At 50.2% G+C, this 23,135-nt stretch overlaps 2 protein-coding genes across 8 annotated transcripts in view; one reads left to right on the top strand and one right to left on the bottom strand.

Moving 5' to 3' along the window:
• Nucleotides 1-247: 247 nt before the first annotated feature.
• RLN3 (relaxin 3) lies at nt 248-1,921 on the bottom strand. The gene is made up of 2 exons (XM_038771772.1): nt 1,747-1,921; nt 248-1,016 (listed from the first exon to the last, which is right to left on the bottom strand). The coding sequence occupies exons 1-2, from the start codon at nt 1,919-1,921 to the stop codon at nt 763-765; spliced, it is 429 nt and encodes a 142-aa protein (XP_038627700.1). The 3' UTR covers nt 248-762.
• A 7,441-nt stretch (nt 1,922-9,362) lies between these two features.
• The window catches only part of RFX1 (regulatory factor X1), a 45,131-nt gene continuing 31,358 nt past the window's right edge, over nt 9,363-23,135 (top strand). The window contains exons 1-4 of one of the 7 annotated variants that reach the window (XM_038772238.1): nt 9,363-9,503; nt 10,390-10,609; nt 12,844-12,952; nt 20,889-21,256. In XM_038772238.1, the coding sequence (XP_038628166.1) occupies nt 20,932-21,256 (325 nt within the window). In that variant the 5' untranslated portion in view covers nt 9,363-9,503; nt 10,390-10,609; nt 12,844-12,952; nt 20,889-20,931. Of the gene's footprint in view, nt 9,504-10,389; nt 10,610-12,843; nt 12,953-20,884; nt 21,257-23,135 lie in introns of those variants that run through there. The other 6 variants (XM_038772236.1, XM_038772237.1, XM_038772240.1 and 3 more) reach the window with 6 other exon arrangements.

The following is a 23,135-nucleotide window of genomic DNA, read 5'->3' as shown; positions in this document are numbered from 1 at the left end:
AAAAGTTGGTAAGAAGAAGGAGGGAGGGGGAGGCGTGGGCAACCAGGAGAAAGTCGGGGGGCGGGGGGCACTGACAATGCGGAGCAGCAGCGATTAACCCCCCCTCCACTCCCCCTTTTACATCGAGAGAAACTGAGGCGAGGAGAGGAGGGGCACAAGGACACGTGGACCCAAGAATCTCGGGGAACATCCCCCCCCCCCACACACACACACACCTCACAAACACCAGGTCCTTCTTGAACTTTTATTGACGCTTTGAAACAGGCTCCACACTCTTATCGACCGCTTCAGTCTATCCCCTCTTTCTGTAGCCCCAAACTGGGCAGATCATCCGAGCCACCTGTCTCCCGCTCCGAATCTATATCCTCTTGGACATGGGTTTGCTGGACAAAAAGGGGAGGACCTCTGAGGAGTTTTCCCCTGGAGTCCAAGGGAATTAACTGGGAAGGCAGGAAGGGAAACGACCGAGTGGATGGGGAATGGAGAGGGAACAACGGAGAAGGCCCGAACCAGAAGAACCATGTGCTGGGTGAATCATACTCTCCTTCCCTTTCTCTGCCCTCCCCTCCCAGAAATGACACTTCATTCCCTGTCTTGCACCCACCAATGAAGGGGTAGAGTAAGCTGGGGTGGGGGCGGGGGGCAGCCTCTGAAACCCTGACTTGAGGGGTGAGAGAGCAAGCTGGAGTCCGAGAAGAAGGACCTGAGGTTCCAGGAATTTAAATAATGAAGAACTCTGCTTCCCTAAGGGCCTCTCAACCCCTAGCACAGGGAGCTGATTTCGCTCTTGCTACAGCCCCATTTGCAACAGTTGCTGGAGAGTCCAGCTAAGACATCTCGTCCATCCCGGGAGGTCCCCGCCTCCTGGCCTGGCTGGCTCCAAGGTGCTCCCTGCCAGCTGTGGCCAGTGTAGAAGTTGTTCAGTTCTTTGGCTGCAAGCACGCCAGGGCCGGAGTGCCACTCGCTGGAAGTGGCTTCGTCTGATTCGCTCCCCATAGTGTCCACCAAAGCGTCCCCTGGAAAATACAGCAGGAAAGGGGTTAGAGTAACTGGTGAGGAGGCCTCAAGGAACAGCCATCTGGGGCTGTTGCGGTCTGTCAGCACTCGGAAATGGGACTCGGAACGCCTGCCTCTCCAGCTACACTAATCATTATGCCACACGTCTCTCCAGCGCTGGAGATAGAATGGAATCGATCGGTGGTGTTTACTGAGCACTTACTGGGTACAGAACACTGTCCTGAGCTCTGGGAGAGTGCGGTGCCAGCTCTGGGAGGGGAAGGACCAAGTCTGGGGACCCCTAAACCCCTTAGAAGGAATTGCCACTTAGGAAGAATTGGGTTTTCCACCAGCTGCCTGTCCGTGATTGTTGTTACACCTTGCTCCCACTCAGATCCAAGAAGGGAACTCTTTATTTATTTATTTAGATTAATGTCTGTCTCCTTCTCTAGGCTGTGAGCTCCTTGTGGGCAGGGAATGTGTCTGCCAACTCTGATGTATTGTACTCTCCCAAGTGCTTACTACAGTGCTCTGCACACAGTAAGCATTCAGTAAATATGATTGATTAATGGATTGATTGATTGACCATTCAGCTATTCCCACAAGCATTCCCTATCCCACCCTGGACTCTGGAAACCATTGCCCTCCCCGCCCCCCGCCCCTCCCCACCCTGCCTTTTGGAGCTAGTCATGGGGACTTCCACACAACCCCAGTCTCCTCTGCCTTTCTCCAACCCATTCCCCTTCGTACCTGTGGACAGGATCCCTTCTCGTCTCCAACGGGAGCCACCGCAGGTGAAGATGACAGCCCGGATGAACTCCCGGCCACAGAGCTTCACTCCGTACGAGGGGCTCCGAGCCTCAGCTTCCGGGCGCAGATCCCACACCAGCACCCAAAGGGTCAGAAACAACCCCAGTTTAGGCATGTTGCGGGAGAAGATTGAGAGCAGCGGAGGGACAGTGAGCTAGAGAGAGCAGTCTGAGATGCTTGCGCCTACCCCGCTGCCACCACCAGCTTCTTGGCCGCCCCTTTTATACCCCTTCTAGCTTCCCCTCCCAACTGCCACTTGTGAGATAACAGGTGACCTCCCTTATCTCCCAGTTCAGAGCAGGGATCCTGCTGGGCCTTTCTGAGACCTTTCCCTTTCAGAGCAGGAATGAGAAGGAGACAGATAACCTTTCCCCAGGGATTGGGAGGAGGGGAGGTGCATGGAGGGGAGACAGGGTAAACGCAAGAGGAGGGAGATGAGGGACCATGATCCAACGTGGCATTTTGCTTTGGTGTTTTGCTCATCACTGAGGGCAGTGAAGAAAATAACGAGGTGGAGTGGTGGACTGAACATTCCCCCCGGCTACTTCTGGGGGACTGGTTCCGTTCTATTGCTTGGGTCTGGGAGGGGGTCTAGTTGAACGGGTCGGGAGCTGAAAGGCACAATCCTTGGTCCAAACAGGGATGTGGACTCAAGATCACCAAAGAGGGAAGCAGCGTGGCCTAATGGATAGCGCTCGGGCCTGGGACTCAGAAGGACTTGAATTCTAATCCCAGCTCTGCCACTTGTCTTCTGGGTGGCCTTGGGCAAGCCAATTTACTTCTCCGTGCCTCAGTTATCTCATCTGGAAAATAATAATAATAATTATGGTATTTGTTAAGCACTTACTATGTGCCAAGCACTGTTCTAAGTACTGGGGTAGTTACAAGGTAATCAGTTTGTCCCACGTGAGGCTCATGGTCTTAATCCCCATTTTACAGATGAGGTAACTGAGGCACAGAGAAGTTAAGTGGCTTGCCCAAGATCACACAGCAGACATGTGGCAGAGCCAGGATTAGAACCCATGATCCCGTGCTCTATTCACTGGGCCATGCTGGAAAATGGGGATTAAGACTGTGTGTCCCATGTGGGACATGGACTTTGTCCAACCTGACTAGCTTGTATCAACCCTAGCGCTTAGTACAGTGCTTGGCACATAGTAAGCACTTAATGAGTACCATAAAAAAGAAGAGGACTGGTATCCAGGACCCTGGATTGATTGTTGGACCCCTGGCTGGAGGATCCTGGGAAATCCCTCGCTCCATCCCTTTTCCCCTCCTTAACTTCCATCTTCAACTGCTCACTCTTCACTGGTTCCTTCCCCTCTGCCTTCAAACATGCCCATGTCTCTCCCATCCTAAAAAAAACCCTCTCTTGACCCCACCTCACCTTCTAGTTATCGCCCCATATCCCTCCTACCATTCCTTTCCAAACTCCTTGAACGAGTCGTCTACACGCGCTGCCTCGAATTCCTCAACACCTACTCTCTCCTCGACCCCCTCCAGTCTGGCTTCCGTCCCCTACATTCCACGGAAACTGCCCTCTCAAAGGTCACCAATGACCTCCTGCTTGCCAAATCCAACGGCTCATACTCTATCCTAATCCTCCTTGACCTCTCAGCTGCCTTCGACACTGTGGACCACCCCCTTCTCCTCAACACGCTATCCGACCTTGGCTTCACAGACTCCGTCCTCTCCTGGTTGTCCTCTTATCTCTCTGGTCGTTCATTCTCAGTCTCTTTTGCAGGCTCCTCCTCCCCCTCCCATCCCCTTACTGTGGGGGTTCCTCAAGGTTCAGTGCTTGGTCCCCTTCTGTTCTTGATCTACACTCACTCCCTTGGTGACCTCATTGTCTCCCACGGCTTCAACTATCATCTCTACGCTGATGACACCCAGATCTACATCTCTGCCCCTGCTCTCTCCCCCTCTCTCCAGGCTCACATCTCCTCCTGCCTTCAGGACATCTCCATCTGGATGTCTGCCCGCCACCTAAAACTCAACATGTCCAAGACTGAACTCCTTGTCTTCCCTCCCAAACCCTGCCCTTTCCCTGACTTTCCCATCTCTGTTGACGGCACTACCATCCTTCCCGTCTTACAAGCCCGCAACCTTGGTGTCATCCTCGACTCCGCTCTCTCATTCACCCCTCACATCAAAGCCGTCACCAAAACCTGTTGGTCTCAGCTCCGCAACATTGCCAAGATCCTCCCTTTCCTCTCCATCCAAACCGCTACCCTGCTCATTCAAGCTCTCATCGTATCCCATCTGGACTACTGCATCAGCCTTCTCTCTGATCTCCGATCCTCGTGTCTCTCCCCACTTAAATCCATACTTCATGCTGCTGCCCAGATTGTCTTTGTCCAGAAACGCTCTGGGCATGTTACTCCCCTCCTCAAAAACCTCCAGTGGCTACCAATCAATTTGTGCATCAGGCAGAAACTCCTCACCCTGGGCTTCAAGGCTGTCCATCACCTCGCCCCCTCCTACCTCACCTCCCTTCTCTCCTTCTACTGCCCAGCCCGCACCCTCCGCTCCTCTGCCGCTAATCTCCTCACCGTGCCTCGTTCTCGCCTGTCCTGCCGTCGACCCCCGGCCCACGTCATCCCCCGGGCCTGGAATGCCCTCCCTCTGCCCATCCGCCAAGCTAGCTCTCTTCCTCCCTTCAAGGCCCTACTGAGAGCTCACCTCCTCCAGGAGGCCTTCCCAGACTGAGCCCCTTCCTTCCTCTCCCCCTCTTCCCCCTCTCCATCCCCCATCTTACCTCCTTCCCTTCCCCACAGCACCTGTATATATGTATATATGTTTGTACATATTTATTACTCTATTTATTTATTTATTTATTTTACTTGTACATATCTGTTCTATTTATTTTATTTTGTTAGTATGTTTGGTTTTGTTCTCTGTCTTCCCCTTCTAGACTGTGAGCCCACTGTTGGGTAGGGACTGTCTCTATATGTTGCCAACTTGTACTTCCCAAGTGCTTAGTACAGTGCTCTGCACACAGTAAGCACTCAATAAATATGATTGATTGATTGATTGATCCTCTTCCTGAGGCTCAGATTCTCCGTCTGAAATAGACTCTTTTAGGGTATTTGTTAAGCACTTACTATATGCCAGGCACTGTACTAAGTGCTGGGGTAGGCACAAGCTAATCGGTTTGGACACAGTCCCTGTCCCACGTGGGGTTCATTGTCTTAATACCCATTTTACAGATGAGGTAACTGAGACCCAGAGAAGTTAAGTGACTTGCCTGAGGTCACACAGCAGACAAGTGGCAGAGCCAGGATTAAAACCCAGGTCCTTCTGATTCCCAGGCATAGCTGCATCTCAGGAATGTTTGACAGGATAATAGGGCAATTATGGATATGATAATAGGGTCTTGTAGCCACCCCTCTCAATACCATTAGGGAATGATGGTTTAGCATGGAGATTATCCAGATCTCTTCTAGTTGCTCCTCTTTCTCCTTCCCATTGCCCACCTTTTGGCTATTTTGCTATTTGAGGATGCGCTGACTTTCCCATCACTGTAGATGACACCACCACCCTTCCTGTCTCACAAGCCCGTAACCTTGACGTTATCCTTGACTCCTCTCTCTCATTCAACCCACATATTCAATCCATCACTAAATCCTGTTGGTTTGACCTTCATAACATTCCTAAAATCCACCCTTTCCTCTCCAACCAAACTGCTACCACGTTTATCCAATCACTTAGCCTATCCTGCCTTGATTACTGTATCAGGCTCCTTGCTGACCTCCCTGCCTTCTGTCTTTCCTCACTCCAGTCCATATTTCACTCTACTGCCGGGATTATTTTTCTACAAAACGTTCAGGCCATGTTTCTTTACTCTTCAAGAAACTCCAGTGGTTGTCCATCCACCTTCGCATCAAACAGAAACTCCTCACCCTAGGCTTAAAAGCACTCAATCACCTTGCCCCCTCCTACCTCACCTCACTACTCTCCTACCACAACCCAGCCTGCACATTTTGCTCCTCTAATAGTAACCTTATCACCGTTCCTCGATCTCGTCTATCACCCCGCTGACCTCTTACCCGTGTCCTGCCTCTGGCCTGCCTCCCTCCTCGTAACCGACAGGCAATTTACTCTCCCCCAGCTTTAAAGCCTTATTGAAGGCACATCTCCTCCAAGAAGCCTTCCCTAAGCCCTCCTTTCCTCTTCCTCCACTCCCTTCTGTGTCACCCTTACTCCCCTTATTCATCCCCTTCTCCCAGTCTCACAACACTTATGTACATATCTGTAATTTATCTATTTCCATTAGTGTCTTTCTCCCCCTCTAGACTGCAAGCTCATTGTGGACAGGGAATGTGTCTATTTACATGGAGAGGCAGCGTGGCTCAGTGGAAAGAGCATGGGTTTTGGAGTCAGTGGTCATGGGTTCAAATCCTGACTCTGCCAATTGTCAGCTGGGTGACTTTGGGTGAGTCACTTCACTTCTCTGTGCCTCAGTTACCTCATCTGTAAAACGGGGATTAAGACTGTGAGCCCCTGTGGGACAACCTGATCACCCTGTATCCCCTCCCAGTGCTTAGAAGAGTGCTTTGCACATAGTAAGCACTTAATAAATGCCATCATCATTACTATTATTATTTTTACTGTTATATTGTACTATTCCAAGCACTTAGTACAGTGCTCTGCATATGGTAAGTGCTCAATAAATATGATTGATTGATTGACTGACAGAGGTAGGGAGAGGGGAAACTCAAATAGCCTATGTTACTCCTGGGGAGCAACATTCATACAGTTTGGTGGGGGAGAAAGTGGCCAAAATCAGGTTATAGGTGGATAATCATCCTGCCATACCACCGCTTTTCCTTCTTTTTAATTGCACTTCAAGGTCCAACTCCTCCGGGAAGTTTTCCCTTTTAGCCCACCTTTTTGCCAGTGTGGCAGCAGGAAGTGACACACCTTTCCCTTAATATTAACAACAATAATAACAATAACTGTGGTATGCATTATGGGCAGGGAACTTTTCTACTAATTCTGTTGTATGATACTCTCCCAGGCACATAGTGCAGGGCTCTGAACACTGTAAGTGCTCAATAAATACGATTGATTGTTTGAGTACCAAACACTGGGCGAAGTGCTGGAGTAGATGCAATGCAATCAGAGCAGATATAGTCCCTGACCCACATGGGGCTCACAGTCTAAGAAGGAGGGAGAATGGTCTTTCATCCCCATTTTACAGATGAAGAAACTGAGGCACAGAGAAGTCAAGTGACTTGCCCAAGGTCACACAGCAGGCAAGTGGTGGAGCTGGGATTAGACCCCAGGTCCTCTGACTCCCAGTACTGTGCTCTTTGCACTAAACATATATACCGAGGCAACAGGCCGGATAAAAGCCAGCCCAGAGACCCCCTCAAGGATCCACGGAAGCACGGTAAGGAAAGAAGTCTTGACATTTCAACTTCAGACTTCATTCCTGCTATATCACACATCACACTTGTGTATATTTGTACATATTTATTACTCCATTTATTTTATTAATGATTTGTATATAGCTATAATTCTATTTATTCTGATGGTATTGACACCTGTCTACTTGTTTTGTTGTCTGTCTCCCCCTTCTAGACTGTGATCCGTTGTTGGGTAGGGACCATCTCTATATGTTGCCGACTTGTACTTCCCAAGCGCTTAGTGCAATGCTCTGCACACAGTAAGAGCTCAGTAAGTGCAACTGAATGAGTGAATGAATTATATATATGTTTATATGTACAGTGTGGCCTCCCGGTTTAGAGCAAAATAGAGGACTGGGACCCATGTTTATTTATTAATATATACTGTAAGCATCTAGCACTGGGCTAGTTAAATGTACGTGCTTAATTTATACTTATTAGTTTCCTAAATTTCAATTGTTCCATGTTATCATGACTGTAGAAATCTTCTGCATTTCTCTCAAACTTTTCCCTGAGAATTCACCATAATATTTGATGGATACTCTCTCGGTCATCGGCATGTCCTTTGGTGAGGCAGACATTATAGCCCCCATGTTTAAAAAGGGAAATTGAGGTTCAGAGAGGGACAGGACCTTCCCCAATGGTCTCAAGGTGCCAGGAGAGAAGCCAGGAGCTTAACTCAGGCAGCAGGGAGAGGGGAAGGGGTGGGCATTAGGGGGTACAGTACAACTCACTTGAAGGTCTGCAGCTCACACCCCCAGCAGTCGGCCCTCTCTCAGATCTTAATTCCCAGCTAGTGTCTCCCACCATCCCCAGCAAGATCTTTTGCAGGGAAGGGACTGAAGGGAGAAAGTCAGGGTGTAGAGGTGTGTTTGGGGGGGGGGGGGGGGAGAGGAGGAGGCCCCAATGGAGGAGAGGCATTACGGTCTGTGTCCCCGTCCTCCCCTTTACCTTTCCCACTCCATTTCATTCAGACAGACTAGGCACTGAACTTTGCTTATCTCTTTTTAATTAAGTCTGCTAATTAAGTCCCCCGCCTACAAGGAAGACCTTTCTAGCGGTCAGGAAATGCTGCAGTGGCAGCACTCTGTGAGGCTGAGATAGCCAGGGACACCGAACCCTCTGACATGACAGCCCTGACCTTTCCCAGACAAAGGAAGGCGCTAGGCCTTGGGGTCAGAGGACGGAGACAGCTCTACTAGCTCGGCTGCTCTGAGAGCGAGAAGGAAACTAGACGAGGAAAGAAACCAGCTGCAATGCTCTCCATCCGCAAAGGCAATCTGGGGCTCGGTGCCACCTAACCCGCTTGGGGACACACCCAGTGTGCCAGCTCATCAGCACCGATTGGGGAGCAGCAAGGTGGCATACAGGAGAAACTGACAACTGTCAACGAGGGTTGGGGCCAGGACGGCTGGATTCACACCCCAGGGTACTTCTCACGTCAGGTCAGTTCGGTGGTTAAGTCCTCCCTCATCACCCCTCTGATGTCACGGCAGTACAGCTCTTATCATGGCTTGGAAGTATGTGGTGGTGGCACCGAAAGGGTGACGTCAGGCCACCCTGATCGTGTTGGGCCCCTAAGCAAGGGTTGAAGCGGGTGAGTGAGAAGGAGACCATTAAGGGAACCCGATATCTTAAAAAAAACAACACTACAAGTGCCAGCTGCCTTTGCGAGATGCACACGCAGGCGCAGGCCCCGCGGTCGCGGTCCTTCCAGGCCGGGGTCCTTCCCCGGCCTCAAGATAATCGACAGCAGTAGCGTTTAATGGGAAGCCTTTAATCCCTCCGCCAACCAATCCGACCTCACCGTCCCGCCTCCTCGCTGCAGCACCCGCTTCTTTTTGAGAGTGACGGGCCTCGCGTCCAATCAGCGCACAGGATCTCTCGCTAGGTGTGAGCCGCGGCGAATCAAAACGCTGGGCGGTCAAGCGGCCATTGAGAAGCGCGTCTCCTGACCAATAGCGTGACGGCTTGAGAAAACGAACAGCAGCCTCACCCAACCAGCTCCCGACTAGTAGCCAATAAATGGATACTCTACCCCTCGGGCATGACGTAAGTAGGGTGGGTAGCAACAGTTGCCCCGGTGAGGGAAACGGAGGCGCCATAGCCACGGTAGTCGTGGCGACCAAGCAACCCGGCAACGCGAGTCAACAACAACAACAGCCCCGGCCGCGCCCCCCCCCCCCCTTCCCCTCGACCCGGGCACCTTGGCTAATCCTGGCCCCCCCAAATCTTCTCCGAGACCCCGGGAAACCCCTTTCCCGGACCCAAGGAGAGAAACCTGAGGTAACGGCGAGGGTGGGAGGGGGAGGGATGCCCCCGGGGTGTTGGGCCGATTCGCGGGGGGAGAGGCAGTTTAATGCGGAGCCTCCCGCAGTCACAGCTCCGAGGGTGGCGGGACGAAAGGGGGGCGGGCGGTCAAAATGGCGGCGGCTGGTCGGGTTTGTGTTATGTGTGGCACTGGGTGGGGGCAAGCCGGGGCGGGGAGAGCGTAGGGTTGGGGAGCGGATAACTCCCCCGCCTTCTCGGGGAGGGGACGGCACCGCCCGCCCCTGAGTGGAAGCTGCGGTGAGGTGCGGGAGGTTTTGTATTCCGGAAGGAGGTGGAGGCGGAGCTAGGAGGTTGGCCCAATGGGAGTGGGGGAGGCCACCGGGCGCGGCTAAAGGCTATAGGCGGGGCCCTGGCGTGGGGCTTCGAGGCGGGACCGAAGGGATGGGGGGAAGAAAGAAGGAAGGAAGGAAGGAAGGAAGGAAGCGAGGAAGCAGAGGAGGAAGTAAGTTCGTAAGGGTTGGGGGGATGGAAGGGAAAAAGAAGAAAGAGACCGGCCCACAGGGCAGCGGAAGAAGCTACAAACGGCGTCGGTTAGAGGCGTGGATATGGCCCCTGGAGCACATGGCTGCTTCTCACCCACCACCAACCCGGAGTCCCAAGTTCACCCCTCAGCCTTAGAAGAAGGGCGAGGCCACCCAAAAAACGCCCCGGAATTTTCCGTGTAACTCCCACCTCCAACCCCTTCAGTTCCCAAGAAGTAGGGACCAGCAGATGGTCGGTGGATCGGAAGTTAGCATTGTCAGGTTCGCCACTGACCAAGTTAGCCCTCCCCACTCTCCGACCTCCATTGTCTTCTCCGTGAAATGGGGAGCGTAATTCTTGCCCCTTCTTTACCTTCCAGGACTGCCTTGTTTTGCCCGACATTGGCAACGTTACCAGCTGCACAGATGAATTGTTTTTGCCCAGTCTCATCCTGTTTCTGTGGTTCGTAGGAGCAGAGATGAACTATGTGGCTAACGGAGTGCTTAAACTCTGGTGGCAGCTCTAAGACCTTTGTACTTTAGCAGGCCTTTCCCTTCCAAGGATGACGCACTCTACAAGGACATAAATTGAGATGCAAGGTTAGTTGAAGTTTCACTGCAGAGTTGTTGGCCAGGAGAAGTTGAGAAGGAAGTAGCATGGCCTAGTGGAAAGAGCACGGACCCAGAAGTCAGAGGACCTGGGTTCTCATCCCCGCTTTGCCACTTGCCTGCTGTGTGACCTTGGGCAAGTCACTTCACTTCTCTGTGCCTCAGTTACTTCAACTATAAAATGGGAATTAAAGTTGTGAGCCCTAAGTGGGACACAGACCGTGCCCGACCCGATTGGCTTGTATCTATCCAGCACTGAATTAGTAGAGTGCCTGGCATGTAGTAAGTGCTTAAGGATACTATTTTTTTAAAAAAAGCCCGATTGGCTTTGGCCTTGAGAGAAGAAGGCATGGATTTCAGCAGCCTTCCTCCTGGACAGGGAAGAGATGTCATTAAGTGGTTAGGGCAGGGGAACGGAAATTTATGGTGTGACCTTGGGCGAGTCACTTACCACTTAGTCCGCCTATGTTTCTGTGTTAGTGTAACGGGGCTGGGTGTGATGGCTCATATGTGTCAGGTGCTTTAAGATCACCCCAGATAAGACAAGTGCAAAATACCACTTGAAATTTCACAGAGCCCCGATGGGGCGTCCGGACAAGTTTTTATGTCAGTCAAGTCCCAGCCAGTGTCAACCAGTCCATTTTAAGCTAATCACATGTCCCCGAAGAGGTGCCAGCTGTCAGTATCATGTGTTCAGGAGCAGGATGCTGTGGTAGGAGCTAACTCTAGCAGTAGGCACATTCAATCTTCACTGCTGTTCAGATGAGACCTAGTTCTTCACTTCCATTAGGAGATGAATGCAATGCTGGAGCTGAGTGTTTTGATATAATAAAGGAGAACTTTGGACTAGATAGAGGTTGTTTGTTGTTTTTTTTTAAGAAGATAGGTCATTTTTACTTTGAAATGATTTTATTTGTTTCTGTACAGTGGCTCTTGGGCAGTGGGCCAAAGCAAACTTGGCATTTGCTCTTTGTTACACATCTATTTTAAATAAACATGCCCTCGTAATGAAATAAAATTAATCTGATATGAAGGTATTTTTTAGCCTAGTTTTTCCGTTCGTTTTTTGTGGGGGTGGGGGGTTCCCCTCAAACAGAATTTAAGTTTGGAATCTGAACTTGATAGAGATAGTCTTTAAAAGGAAATATATTTTATTTAAATTAGCCCCTCCTGTGAAAGACAGGCCCATTAGGAAGTAATAAAACCGGTGAGTTATTCAGGTGGGAAAAACAAGGTACCACAAAGACGCCAGCACCTCTTTGGGCCCAACAGAGCCCAGAATTTAGACTTTAGCAGGCAACTGTATTTTCATTTCACCTTCAAATGAAAAATTCTGTCTGTAAACTGGACTTAATTTCTTGGCCCCAATAGGGGCTGTTGCTATCAATAGCACATCACTTAGAGCCGCACCGTTAGCATTTTGCTTTTTAATTTAGAAAGCAACATCCTGAGGTATTGAATGGTAATAGCTTGGTGGTTTTAAAAGGATGAACGGAGAAAAATAAGGGCACCCTGTGTGGTCTGGGTGGGTCAGAGAATTAGGTGTCAGAACTCCTGAGATTTGCAAAGAGAGCAATTTTTTTCAGTAATGGAAAATCCCCAGAGCTTCCATTCCTTCCAGATAGAAACATCTTTATTTTGCTCAGCCGTGGAGTCTCCATTCCCCGTTCTTTTGAGGCAGAGCAAGTTTTTTTTCCCTCCCTGTGGCCCACATGAAGAAACAGCCCCCATGAAGACTGATGTCTTGCCTAGCATGGTCCATGCAGTCCCGGGCTCTATAAAACTCTTCCTTGTGTGCTTTTCTTGCCAACTCCAAACCAAGTGACACAGGAAGGCTCTGAGCAGAACTGCCTGGAAATGCCACCTTCTTGGAACAGCTATTTCCACCTGGGGCACCTGTGTTCCTGCCCGGGTGACGCAGGCCAGCCAGGGTTATTGAACTTGGACGGTCACGGTTCCGATCTTGTGCACAAGCAGCTTGAGAAATGCTCGAGCACATTTTCAGCAGGTTCTTCCCCAGCTGAAATCAGCCTCAGCCAGGGAGAGAACCCCTTTCTCTCAAACTCTTACCCTAGAGCAGGCTACCTTTTTCAGTGACTGAACTGGAAATGAAAAACAGCGTTTTTCGGAAATTGGTTGACACTTCTTTTCGCAGAACCTCTTACATCTGAAGAACCCTAAGTGCTTTGACCGAAGACTAACGTGTTCATCTCCAAATTCCCCAGAATCCTGAGCTGAGGCCAAGTGAAGGGGCCTAGCTGGTGTCTTGCCACTCACACACCTCTGCACCGACTTCCTTGGAAAAAGCTCAGACGTCACGAGAGCATAACTAAGGTAGCTCGCTTAATACTACGCCAAGGGTTTTGAGGTTTTGAAATGGGTCACTTTCTAAATGGGCCAACCTGTTCCCCTTTGGACTAAAGCCCCAGGCAAGCTGCTGCTGAGCAGTTGGGCTAGGAGAGGGCCTGTTCTCAGGCTTTTCCAATGTCACGGCTCTTGGCGTTATTGTGGAACTTATCCTGGGCAACAGGCGCCATCAGGGAAATGGAGATTTCTGTTGACTTGGACACTTGCTTCCACCGGGCCTCCTTGTCACCCAATCCCAGCTCCTTGTGCTCCTCCCCAGGGGAGGACCGAGGAGACTGGAGGTAGAGGTGTTTAGGAGAAAGATATGGAAGAACCTCGGTGCTGTTAAGTCTTTGACTCCTGTTGGGCCAGATCACTAGATCCCTGGGGCCAGTTTGGTGCCAGCAAGGCCCAGCCAAACCCCAGCTTGATTCATCTCCTCTTTAAAACAGCCACCCTCTTTCCCCGGTTCTGTCCTTTCCGTGCAAACCAAGCAAGGGCGCAGGAACTGTTGCGGTGTAAATGGCGCCGGGGCAGACAGCATGTCGCTCCCCTCCCCGGCTGAAGAAAACCGATCCAGAGGAGTTCAGCCTGGCTGGCATGTGGGCAGCTTCTCGCTTGCTGCGTTCTTCTCGAGGCCAAGGGAACGTATCCCCTTCGTTCCCCCGGCTTGGTGAGGAGAAAAGCATATGTTCTGGCCTCCTGAGCTTCCTGGCATCCAGGCCTTAGGGAATTGGGCTCATATGGGCCTCAGAGACAAGTTGGAGGGGCCTGGACCTCATCCCCCCACCTCCACCCATCTCTCTTCCTTTACCTTTCCACTGGTGGGAGGCAGGAGCAACGTATGTTCCTCACCTGTTCAAGGCCCAACCGAGCCTGAGTGGCCTTTCCTGCTGACTTATGTGGCAAGCAAGGGTTCTCCCCGCTCAGGAGCAAGAGGCCCTAAACTTCAGTTCTAAGGATTTCTGGGCAAAACTCTAGTTCTCTGCAGCTCCAAAAAGCATTTTGTTTGAACGAGAAAGACAATCCTCGTAAGTCAGTCTGTGCTTAGCCATCGCCTCTCTTAGGTTTGAACACGATAGAATGAGAAATGTTGGCTGGGCCCCTTGGGCTCATCTTTCCCTGAGGCAGTCCCAGGGAGCAGCTTTCTGCCCTGGATTCCCCAGCTCAGCATCTACAAACCAGGAGGAAGAGTACATTGCGCCCACGGGTCCGTTTTAAGTGGAAATTGATGAGGCTAGGCTGTCAGAGCTAAGTAGGGAGAGTCCAGCTGGGCTATGGTGAGGAGGGGAGCAGGTGAGAACAGCCTCCAGGTAGATGTCCAGGAGAGGAAGAGGGAATCCAGGAAGGGGTGCTTGGGGCAAGGGGGTACGGTGGGGGAGAAATGGGGTGGTGGAAGGGAAGGGGGGAGTAGGAAAAGCAACTGCCTCTGTAGGAAAGGCCTCAAAAACCAGGCACCTAAAAAGAGAAAGTCAGTTGTAGGAAACCCGGTGCTGTTAGCCAGAGGGAAGATGGAACAGATAAAGTCTTGTGGATCCTTAACAACTCCCCTGTCTACAATGGACAGGAGGGGATCAGATTAACGTCCCGGATCGAAAGAGTCAGCTGCTTTCCTTTTTTTTTTTTCATCCACAAACCGGAGTGCAGTTGTTGTCTGTGCTGTAACCAATCCCCCCCTTTCAAGCGATAAGAGTGACAGGTTATTTATCTGACAAGCCAATGTTTCCAAGTGACCTCTCCACAGGAGAGTAGAGTAAGATTAGAAAAGTGGCTGAAGCCACGTGGCCAAAGGGGGCCAAAGGGGGCCAAAGGGGTTTGGGGTTTTGCTCTGATAGGCAGAGCTACTCAGCATTCTGGAAAAAGCCGCTAGACGAAGCAGTTATTGCCAGGTTTGCAAATGGCCAGTAAGAGAAAAGAGCCAGTGAACTCCCTCTCCTGTCTCCCTTTGTGGGGGGAGAGAGAGAGAGAGAGACTGAGTATGAGACCCCAGGGTTCTCCTGGCTGGGCCTCCCAGCCCCTTGGCCACTGTTAGAGCCCTGAAACAGGTAGGAAAGGAAACGACTCCAAAGGGAGAGAAAAAAAATCCAACTGAGTTGATTGGCTGCCGGCTCTGAGAGATCCAGTTCCCTCTGCTTCCACTAGACTTGTCCCTGTCTGCAAACCAGGAAAGAGTGAGGACCCACCAATCAGTCAGGTCCCCAAGGATCTTAAAGTAGCTAATTCATTCATTCGTATTTTATTGAGCGCTTAATGTGTGCAGAGCATGCTTCCAGCCAGGGGGTGGTGGCCTTGACTTCCCCGACACTCAAATTTAGGAGGCAGTTGTCGAAGACAAGGTTCAAGAAAGCTTATTTGCTCTGTAGTAGGGAACCCTGTTTCAGGTTGCCCGTGCACTTGGATTTGCTCCCTTTATTCATCCCTCCCTCAGCCCCACAGCAAGTATGTACAGATTCATACTTTATATTAATGCCCGTCTTCCCCTCCAGACTGTAAACTCATTGTGGTCAAGGAACATGTCTACCAACTCTGTTATATTGCACTCTCTCTCTCTCTCTTTCTCTCTCTCTCTCTCAATCAATCGTGTTTATTGAGCGCTTACTGTGTGCAGAGCACTGTACTAAGTGCTTGGGAAGTACAAGTTGGCAACATATAGAGACGGTCCCTACCCAACAGTGGGCACACACACACACACACACACACACACACACACACACACACACACACAAGGGAGGGGCTCCTTGGGGACTGAATAGTCTCTGAGTACTGCACAAGTAGTTAATCAGTGGTATTTATTGAGCTGTTACTGTGGGCAGAGCACTGTACTAAGCATTTGGGAGAATGCAGTAGAATTGGTAGACATGATTCCTGCCCTTGAGGAGCTTACAATCTAGTGGGGGAACTTCCTGCCATTTGCATCCTAAGTCTTCACCCACTGCAGATGGTCTAGGAACTTTCTTCTGGGGCTGGGTCCTGGTAGGAGGTATGTCTGTCCTTTTGCCATGTCTAGAAAATAGTTGAAGAAGCTCTCCGTGATCCTACTTTGCATGGCTGTTGGCACTCTTCTCCTAGAACTTTGGGCTGGCCTCCTGAACCTTACCAGCTGTTAACGGGGGCTGTGCATGGTATGTTGTGCTTCTTTTATCTGGCAAAGATGAAACCAGTTGACACTCATCTCTTTATTGCCCTCTGAGACATACACACCCACTCATCCTCAATCTGAGCGGCCTACAAGCCTCACCTCAGCGGTGGAGAAGCTGAGGCGTAGAAAGGTGACATAAAGTAAAACTTCGCCTTCTTCCAGTACCTTCTTAGCTCACAGTGCTTCTCAGATAATAATAATGATGGTATTTGTTAAGTGCTTACTATGTGCCAGTCCCTGTACAAAGCGCTGGGATGGATACAAGTAAATCAAGTCAGACACAGTCCCTGTCCCACGTGGGGCTCACAGTCTCAATCCCCATTTTACAGATGTGGTAACTGAGGCACAGAGAAGTAAAGTGACTTGCCCAAGATTACACTGCAGACAAGTGGCGGAGCCGGGATTAGAACCCATGCCCTTCTGACTCCCAGGCGCGTGCTCCATCCACTACGCCATGCTGCTTCTCCAGTGAGATGCTTTCTCATTGACCTTTCTAGACCCTGGGAAGTAGGAGCAGATGAGGAATTATTGTTTGGGGGACAAATGGGAACAGAAAGGGGAAGTGACTTAGCTAGGGCTCCCACTTGCAGTCCCACTGATCTCAGGTGGTAAAGGGGCAGGGGATAGGAATAGGGAGGGCCCTCACCTGGCCTTCTAGAAAGCCAGTTAAATATGCCTCTTCAGAGGTGAGGAAGGCATGGCCTTCCATCCCAGCTTGACTAAGTCTAATGAAGGCAGCAGCTGTTGAGCAGAAGCATAGTAAGGGAAATAAGCCACTTACTGGTCTGGAGGCTTCTGCCAGGAAGATTGGCGGACAGCATATGACCCTGTCCGTGGTAGGTGGGATTCTTTTTGATTTTGAAGGCAGAGTCCAGAGCACAAGCAACTTGGGCCTCCCTTACTTGCTAGTTCAAACTGGAACCGGTTTCTGTGAGGCAAATTTGGGAGAGGGTGTTTTACTATTTAGGGGAGGGAAGCTGAGGCATCAGATGGAAAGTCACTGCGTGCCTGAAAGGGCCCAGGTAGCCAACTAGCATAGCTCCTGAAAGAGGAACTGGAGAGGAGCAACTTGCCCTTTTGGCATCAGGAAAGGGGATGGCTAATGCCCAGGCCTCTGCTCTGGCCTCCGGATAGCAGCCTTCTAATTAATAATAATGATATTTGTTAAGGGCTTACTACGTGTAAGCACTGTACTAAGTGCTGGGATGGACACCAGTTAATCAGGTCGGATAGTTTGTATTGGATGGAGAGCAGTTATAATAATAATGATGGCATTTATTAAGTGCTTACTATGTGCAAAGCACTGTTCTAAGCGCTGGGGAGGTTACAAGGTGATCAGGTTGTCCCATGGGGGCCTCACAGTCTTAATCCCCGTTTTACAGATGAGGTAACTGAGGCACAGAGAAGTGAAGTGACTTGCCCAAAGTCACCCAGCTGACAGTTGGCAGAGCCGGGATTTGAACCCATGACCTCTGACTCCAAAGCCCGTGCTCTTTCCACTGAGCCACGCTGAATCCTCATTTTAAAGTTGAGGAAGCTGAGGCAAAGAAGTGATCTGTCCAAGGTCACATGGCAGACAAGAGGTGGAGTCAGGATTCGAGCCCAGATCCTTTGACTCACAGGCCCGTGCTTTTTCCGCTAGGCCATGCTGCTTCCCTTCTAGCAATGATCAACCTCACATTTGGGCATCGGGGTCCAAAACGGACATTTTCCTGGTTGTCCAGGGAAAGAAAGTTGATAAATTCTAGGGGTCTCCACCAACAGTCCCCCATTCCCAGGTGGGTGTCCGAAGCAAGCCGGTCATTGCTTCTGGGTAGCTTTACAGGATGAACTTTCTGGGTATGAATGAATGTTCAACACCATCTGGAAGCAGTAGAAAGCCAGCAAAATTCAACCATTTGTATTTATTGAGCACTTACTGTGGGCAAAGCGCTGTGGTAAGCGCTTGGGAGAGTACAAGATAATAGAATCGGTAGACACATTCCCTGCCCACAACAAGCTTGCGACCTAGAGGGCGAGACAGATGTTAATATAAATAAATTATGGTTATGTGCATAAGTGCTGTGGGGCTGAAGGAGGGGGTGAATAAAGGGTGCAAATCCAGATGCAAGGGTAACGCAGAAGGGAGTGGGAGAAGATGAAAGGAGAGCCTGGTTTGGGAAGCCTTCTTGGAGGAGATGTGCCTTCAGTGAGGCTTTGAGGAGTGGGGAAATGTAGACTGAATGTTTCTATAGAAAAATGATCCAGGTAGCAGAATGAAGGATGAACTTGAAGTATGAACTGGAGTGGGGAGAGATAGGAGGCAGGGAAGTCAGCAAGGAGGCTGAAGCGCTGTGGCCTGGGGGTCAGAAGGGCCTGGTTTCTAATCCTGGCTCCACGACTAGTCTGCTGTGTGACCTTAGGCAAGTTATTTAAATTCTTTGTGCCTCAGTTAACCTCATCTGTAAAATGGGGATTAAGCCTGTGAGCTCCATGTGGGACATGGATTGTGTCCAGCCTGATTATATTTTATCTACCCCGGTGCTTGGCACACAGTAAGCAGTTCACAAATGGAAAAAAAAATCGAGGCAGGATGGGCTAAGTGGCTAAGTGTTTGTACATATTTATTACTGTATTTTACTTGTACATATCTAGTCTATTTTATTTTGTTAATATGTTTGGTTTTGTTCTCTGTCTCCCCCTTCTAGACTGTGAGCCCACTGTTGGGTAGGGACTGTCTCTATATGTTGCCAACTTGTACTTCCCAAGTGCTTAGTACAGTGCTCTGCACACAGTAAGCGCTCAATAAATACGATTGATTGATTGGTACATAGTAAGTGCTTAACAAAGCACGGTCATTATTATTATATAGGAGGGAGAACAGCCTATTTTGTGACCTTGGGCAAGTCATAATTTAGACTGAGCTCCATGAGGGCTGGGGATTGGGTCTGACATGATTAATTTATATCTACCACAGCACTTGGTACAGTGCTTGGCACATAGTAAGTGCTTAACAAATACCTTCATAATAAAATAATGGAAGCAGTACGGCCTAGTGGGTAGAGCACGGGCCTGGGAATCAGAGAGATCTGGGTTCTGCCACTTGTCTGCTGAATTACCTTGGACGAACCACTTCACTTCTCAGTTCCCTCATCTGTGAAACGGGGATTGAGACTGTGAACCTCATGTGGGACATGGACTGTGTCCAACCTGATTGGCTTGTATCTACCCCGGTGCTTAGAACAGTGCCTGGCACATGGCAACCATTTAACAAATAGCAGCAGCGTGGCTCAGTGGCAAGAGCCCGGGCTTTGGAGACAGAGGTCATGGGTTCAAATGCCGGCTCCGCCAACTGTCAGCTGTGTGACTTTGGGCAAGTCACTTAACTTCTCTGTGCCTCAGTTACCTCATCTGTAAAATGGGGATTAAAACTGTGAGCCCCCCGTGGGACAACCTGATCACCTTGTAACCTCCCCAGCACTTAGAACAGTGCTTTGCACATAGTAAGTGCTTAATAAATGCCATAATTAATATTATTATTATTATTATCATTATTAAGTGCTTGGGAGAGTACAGTATACAACAGATTTGGTAGACCCATTCCCTGCTCACAATGAGCTTATAGTTTAGAGAAGGAGACAGACAATATAAATAAGTTACAGATGTGTGCCCGAGTGCTGTGGGGCTGAGGGTGGGGTGAACATCAAGGGTCCAAAGGGGACAGATCCAAGTGTGTAGGTGACACAGAAGGGAGAGGGAGCTGGGGAAAAGAGGGCTTAATCGGAGAAGGCCTCTTGGAGATGTGACCTTAATAAGGCTTTGAAGGTGGGGAGACGTTACTTAACTGGAGGCACATACTTAGAAGTGGAAGCTAGCTGCCCTTTCGGAGCAACGTAGGTGGAGGGCATAGCCTGAAAGGTTTATTTGAGTCCATGAAGTGGCTCACGTTAGCCAGGGACTCCTGCTGTCTGAGGGGTAAGAAGATAAGACCACGTACCATGCCATTCCTGGGACAGATCAGTGGCAGTGTTCTGTCACCAATACGGACGTCAGGATGCTTGACAATCATCCTAATGGTTAGGGATGCAGGGCTAACATACCTAATTTTTCCGTCTACATCCCTAACTCTTCCTGTCACAAGCCATCATGGACCAACTGTCCTCCCATGGATTGATCCAAACCCCATCTTGTTTTGTCGGCCTCCCCAGCTTCCTGTGGGAACAAATGCCAGTACTGGATGGAGAAGTTGGGGGGCTGACTCAGCCAGGCCTCCCTTTCCCTAAACTGGACAGTCGTGTTCCCGCCAGGGCCCAGAATACAATGAGCGAGCAGGCAGGCCGGGCTGCTGCCCGTGGTGAAGTAAACACAAAAGATTTTTGGGTTGGATTTTTTTTTTTTAAAAAAAAGGGCAACATACAGTTAATCCAAACTATGAATGAACATCCACGGCTCAGCAAGGCCCCCTGGGAGGGAGTAACGGGCTCTGCTGGGCGGGGAGATGGAAGAGACCTGTTGGGAGCCTGGAGGGAATCTGGGATCTTTGAGAGCTGGATTTCAGGTAGCTCTAAAACCCCCAGTCAAAATCAACCCTGAACCCTCAGACTCTAATTAAGTCCATGCTGAATCCAAACAGCTCCCTGGGGCTCTGAATCAGTGGTATTTGTTGAGCGCTTACTGCATGCAGAGCACTGGACTAAGTGCTTGGAAGAGGACAATACAGGGATCTGTGTGATGTCCCTGTTTTGCTCTGCCATGGATTAATTCTTGTTTTTCCTTCTTTTGTGTTTTTCCCTCTTCCCAAGGCAGCCCCCCAAAAGCCTTATTTATTATCATTTTCCCCACTGTTGGCATGGCAACACAGGCGTATGTTACTGAGTTACAGGCGGCCCAGCAGCCACCGCAGCCGCAACAGGCACCGCCGCAGGCTCAGCCCCAGCCGCCGCCGCCACCGCCACCACCATCAGTGGCTCCCCAGCAACAGGCGCCACCACAGGCATCTGCCACCACCGCCTCTCAGCCACAGTATGTCACTGAACTTCAGAGTACTCAGCCTCAGCCTGCCAGCCAGAAACAGTATGTGACCGAGATCCAGGCCCCCCAGTCGCAGTCGCAGCCTGCCGGCCAGCCTGCCCCGGCCCCGGCCCCCCAGCAGTATATCGTGGTGACGGTGTCCGGTAAGTCAAGGAAGACTCTTCTGTCCCCAGGCTCGGAGACCTTATGAGGGCCGAATGCCCACTGAGTCGGGCGGAGAGTTCTGCCCGTGGCAAACGACGCGTCCCTGGTAGTCAAGGTGCTCCCAGAGTATTAGCAGTCCTGTTTGTCGTGCTGCTAGTCATTTTTTAATCAACACCAGTGCTCGTCTGAAGCTCTCTCTCCCCATGGTGAAAAGAGAGCTGTCTGTCTGACAGAGGAGGAACAGGGAGAATGAGGCAGGGCAGTAACGGGAATGGCCTAGTTTCGGTGATGGTGGCGTCCCAACCTCAACCCAGTCTTCTCCTTCAACTTACCGCACTGAGTGGACACCCCAGAGGACATTTTGTCCACCTAGAAAAGGCCCAGATGGGCGTGACCTTAAAGGAAAACAAAGTAGTCTTTGTCAAACCAAACCCCCGAACAAAAGAAATACTTAACCCTTCCATATATCTTTCTGGTCCTGATGTAGAACCCTCCCTCTGAGGTGCCCAACAGATTTTTCCAAATGAGCACCCTAGAGACCATCTTAGAGGGTGAAGCGGAAGCACGTTACCTTGTCACCCAGCATAAGCCAGTGGCAGAGACTGGAATACAATTCGCATTTCTAGCCAATCGATGGTGTGCTCCATCCACTGGATCACATTTTCTCCTGAGATTAAGCGGGGTTAGATGTATTTTAGTTTGTTCATTTTCATTGCTGTACTCCCTCCCCTCCCACTTACACGCTCTGTCTCTCTCACTCTCTCACACACAGACACAAGTCCACGCTCCCATCCAAGCACATGTTGTGATCTAGTCTCGGGTCTGACTGAGCCAACTGTAAGAATCGAAAACAGTTTGCTTTCGAGGGCAGGGGTAGACTAGCGATTTCCACCAGAGAGAAAGAGCCTCATCCCAGCCCTTTCCCCCAGCCAGATGTGAGCAGTGCTTCTACTGGGCATGAAATTTCATCTGCCGAACACCGTCCAGTCAGGAGAGTCCCTGACTGGACAGTTGGAGGCAGGCAGGCCTTTGAGCCCTTTGATTCAACCATTTGCCTCTATTTCAGGGTAGGGTTTTCTTGTCGGGTCATAGTTCACGTGAAAAGCCCTGAGGTCATAGGGTAGGGTTCTCAGAAGCAGTACTCTGTGTTTTTCGTTGGCCACAGGCTTAAGTCTTTTTTTCTTTTTGGTTCACTCCTGGTGTCCAAGCCACTAAAGATGTGATCAGCAGCAAAGAGAAGATTGTGCCTTCTCTTTTGATATATAGACATGGAGCTTCTGTTTGGGAAGCTCTATGTTGGAAAACTTCCTTTTTGGTCCTGATGGTCATGGGAAACAATTTTCCCCATTCTTATCAACCCCTTCAAACATGCTCACGACTCCTCTGTCCTAAAATAAAACCATCCCTGGATCCCACTACAACCTCCAGCCCCCTCTTCCTATTCCTAGCCAAATGCCACGTGCAGAGCGCTGTACTAGGTGCTTGGGAGAGTACAATATAACAGACACATTCCCTGCTCACAGCGAGTTTATGGCTTAATGTACTCTACTGTCTTCTAATCTTCCCCCACCTCACCATCTTTAATACTGTAGATGTAGAATCGTCTACATGGATGATTCCCAAATCTACTTCTCCAGTCCTATCCTCTCTTCATCTCTGCAGTCTTGCATTTCCTCTTGCCCCCGGGACATCTCTGCTTGGATGTTCCACAAATACCTCAAACTTAACATGTCCAAAATAAAACTCCTCCTCTTCCCACCCAAACCCTGACCTCCCCTGTCTTTCCTATCACTGTAGACAGCACCACCATCCTCCCTGTCTCACAATCCCATAACCTTGCCATTATCCTCAAATCATCCCTCTCATTCAGTCTCTCAC

Source organism: Tachyglossus aculeatus, chromosome X1 (genome assembly GCF_015852505.1).
Source record: "Tachyglossus aculeatus isolate mTacAcu1 chromosome X1, mTacAcu1.pri, whole genome shotgun sequence".
In the NCBI taxonomy this organism is placed as follows: domain Eukaryota; kingdom Metazoa; phylum Chordata; class Mammalia; order Monotremata; family Tachyglossidae; genus Tachyglossus; species Tachyglossus aculeatus.
Note: the sequence above shows the minus strand (reverse complement) of the source record. Positions and strands in the feature narration are given on the sequence as shown.